The 3,388-nt window shown below is 34.8% G+C and overlaps 1 protein-coding gene and 1 long non-coding RNA gene across 2 annotated transcripts; both read left to right on the forward strand.

Moving 5' to 3' along the window:
• Window positions 1-6: 6 nt before the first annotated feature.
• Window positions 7-546, forward strand: LOC109590951 (uncharacterized). The gene is made up of 2 exons (XR_002189581.1): window positions 7-97; window positions 146-546. It is a non-coding gene; the product is annotated as an uncharacterized LOC109590951 (long non-coding RNA).
• A 143-nt stretch (window positions 547-689) lies between these two features.
• On the forward strand, window positions 690-3,337 carry LOC109590950 (uncharacterized). Its single transcript, XM_020006786.1, has 6 exons — window positions 690-790; window positions 967-1,251; window positions 1,658-1,690; window positions 1,742-1,798; window positions 2,076-2,132; window positions 2,320-3,337. Exons 1-6 carry the CDS (start codon window positions 781-783, stop codon window positions 3,144-3,146), a joined length of 1,269 nt encoding a protein of 422 aa, XP_019862345.1. The 5' UTR covers window positions 690-780; the 3' UTR covers window positions 3,147-3,337.
• Window positions 3,338-3,388: the final 51 nt, after the last annotated feature.

A 3,388-nucleotide genomic window follows, 5' to 3' on the forward strand; every position in this document is an offset into this window, starting at 1 on the left:
GTACCTACTGGCACTAAAGTGTCATCTAATGGAAGCAGTACTACTAGTAGCGCCACAACGCAAGCTGTTAGTACTGATAATGGAAAAAGGACACTAGGTAAGTCATGTATCACAATAATAGTCTATTAATGCATTACCATATTAGGTATAGAGGATATTGATTATGGTAATAACAGTTTTAAATAAAGCTCAATTTGGTCCAGTCAAATGGAATAACTTGGGCCTAAAGTTAGGTCTATATCAGACAAGACTCAATGTCATTGCAAAAAGTGGTAATGATGCATATGAGCACTTGAGGAAGACAATAGAAGCATGGCTAGAGGGTGCAGACAATGCTAAAAGTAGAACATGGCAGACTTTGATCAATGCTGTGAGGGAAGCAGGAGATCGTGCAGCTGCTGAAAGAATACCTAAAAACTAAAAACCCTTTACTATATTACTGATATTAGGATAGTACAATTTTAAGTAATTATTATGAGTTAAAATGATTGGCATATTCTTTTGGCAGAGGTGCCAGGAGCTAGTAAATAATTGCTATCATTTCAAGTAACAACAGGATAGGGGAAGGGCAGTATAAGGTCCTTTCCACTACACAAGAAATGGAAAGGTGAATGAGTAGGTTAATATAAAAATAACACAGGAAATTAAGTTTTGATAGCAAATCAGATAGCAGGAATATTTATATTCCAGTAGTGTTGCTATCTGCCCAGTGTAGAGAGTGTTGAGTAACAGAGCTTCATTCTAAACCTTTTACTGTTCTTCTCTTTACAACTGACTAACATGTCAAAAAGTAAGTGCTTAACTATATGACTTGATGTATGTATAATTCTATTCATGTGATGCTTTATAGTACTGGTGTACTCAGGACAGCAACAAATTAAATATGTTATTTCTATAGACTTATCTGCCACTTTCTTTGCATTTTGCATAGTTTGGTACTAAATTTATTATTTCTTCATGTTTTAGTACTGGACATTAATGACTTGATCAATGTGATACAACGGTTAGAGGAAACACGTTTTGACAAAACTAAATGGAAGAAATTAGGAGGGACACTTGGACTGAGTAACAATACACTGAAAATGATCAATAAAGATGAAAGCGGTGAGACTGAAGATTGCTTTAGAGAATGCCTTGGAGGATGGCTGAGAAGATCTGATAATGTTGATAAAGTTGGTAAACCATCTTATGATACACTGGCTGATGGTCTTGATAAAATAAATGGCTGTACAACTCAAGCTGAATATATAAGTAAGTGTATAACAGACAGAAATAATAATTATTCTTATAACAAAATTATGATTAGTCATATTCACACTAGAGTGGTTTTAAATTAATATACATCCAGAGCTATAAAGTGGATTGATTGCCTTGCCTTGTAATCAAACCAATGGCTACAAGAACACAAAAATAATACATAAGCCAGCTGTGCATTATTTCAGTTGTATCAACAAAGCACATTGAGACCTTTATTTGCTATTAATTTTACTGGATTATTGACAAAACTCAATATTAAAAGCAGCATAAGTGTATACCAGTAACTGTTTAGCAGGTGCTGCTATGACTATGCACAGGAGTCCATGAGTAATCATCATGGACTCTTTCTATTCATAAATAAATTATTTAAGATGAATATACATCTACAGTATATTTTTAGGAGGTTTGACAGAAGGAAGGAAACCAGCTAAAAGTATGAATAAATTGAACAGTAGTGGATAAATTTAACTATTCTCTAATCTAGGGCCAAAACTTGACCCCACTAGTACTAAGAAAAGTGATGCTGGATACAGACACAATGGTATAATAACCTGTAATTTTACAAATAAACAGATATTAGCTATTGAAACATATAGATACAGCTTCAAAAAGCAGATTCATACTGACAGCTTAAATATAAAGATAGAGCTTAGTTTAGGGCAAGCTTTACCACACTTGTGGAATCCATACAAAAGCCGCAGCTAATATACGGAAACCATGCAGCCATAAAGTGCTTCCTATAATAATCGTTCATATTGATAGATTACTAAAGTGATCATGACCTTCTTTAAGTTATGCTTCGTGTATATTATTTTTAGATGGAGGAGCTCAAGCAATTACTGGTATTGAGGATATTGATGGAACTGTACAAAAAGGTAACACAATGCCATAATGTATGCTGCTCAATCAAAAATAATTCCAATCATGCTATATTTAGCTTGTAAGCTGCTTTATAATGTAACAATTTTTTAAAACTAATAATCATACACACACACATATATAATATGATATAACATACCATACATCATGTCTTGCATCCAAGAGTCAATTGTTTTTTTTCAGACCCACCAAAATGGCAGTATAATGATGAAATCGTGAAACGTGTCCCTAAAACCCAAAAGTTTACTAAAAGTCTTGTTAAAGATATTGAAATCCTACTCATGCCAGCCACTACAAGTGAAGAGGATCCAGTCGTGTATTATCTGAAGCAATCGTCTAAAAAGCTCATTGAAACTGACATTGATGGTCTGAGGATATTCATAGGGAATTATGGAAAAAGCAAGGTCATTGTTGTGATGACCGCACCATCTAAGAGCAGGCAGGGTCCAATTCACGCTGGTGTCATCACCTCAAAAATGTTAGAAAATTTTCCGAGCATCAAATATATTGTTGCTGTTGGTGTCTGTTTTGGAATGGATCCAGGAAAGCAGAAACTAGGTGATGTTGTGATTTCTGACATGATCTGTGATTTCACAAATAAACGTGAAGGAGTAGGTCAAAATGAGTATCAGAGAGGCCCTCATCCCGATGTAAAGCAAGTTATTCTACACAAATTCCGACCTCCTCATGGTTTTAAAATGCTACATAATATTACAGTTTCCATTGGTGTCCTTATATCTACAGGCAGTCTGATCGATAATCCTGATGTTAAACAGGAATTACTTGCCCAAAAACCTCATGCTATTGCAGGAGAAATGGAAGGAGCTGGAATAATGACTGCGATTGATTATGCCCCTGAACATGGTGTTAGTGCTATTGTTATCAAGGGTATTGGGGATTGGGGTGATGGTGACAAAGAAGCCACTAAAAAATGGAAGCCATTTGCAGCCCGTGCTGCTGCCCATTACGTACATGCTGCACTAAATGACTGGGAACAACTAACTGACTGAACCTAGACTAGTTCTAGTAATTATAATATTGATAATCCAGATAAGTAAACAAATCTTTGTTTGAACAAAACTAGTAGCTGAAAGTAAATTATAATTGATCCTTATGTAATCATAATGTTTGATAATGATAACAGTTTGTTGAAAGGAATTCTTAGTAATGCATTACTGTGTGTTTGTTGTGATAAACTCAATACCAGTTCCAGTTTCATTTCTAAAAGGATGAGCTTTAGTATCCTCATATC

The sequence above is a fragment of the Amphimedon queenslandica genome, unplaced genomic scaffold (assembly GCF_000090795.2).
Source record: "Amphimedon queenslandica unplaced genomic scaffold, v1.1 AMPQUscaffold_9229_Cont18813, whole genome shotgun sequence".
NCBI classification, from domain to species: domain Eukaryota; kingdom Metazoa; phylum Porifera; class Demospongiae; order Haplosclerida; family Niphatidae; genus Amphimedon; species Amphimedon queenslandica.

Excerpts from the sequence above, each read along its gene's own strand:
- LOC109590950 (XM_020006786.1), top strand. Across the intron at positions 1,252-1,657 it reads AACTCAAGCTGAATATATAA|GAGGTTTGACAGAAGGAAGG; the intron begins GTAAGTGTATAA and ends GTATATTTTTAG. Across the intron at positions 2,133-2,319 it reads TGATGGAACTGTACAAAAAG|ACCCACCAAAATGGCAGTAT; the intron begins GTAACACAATGC and ends GTTTTTTTTCAG.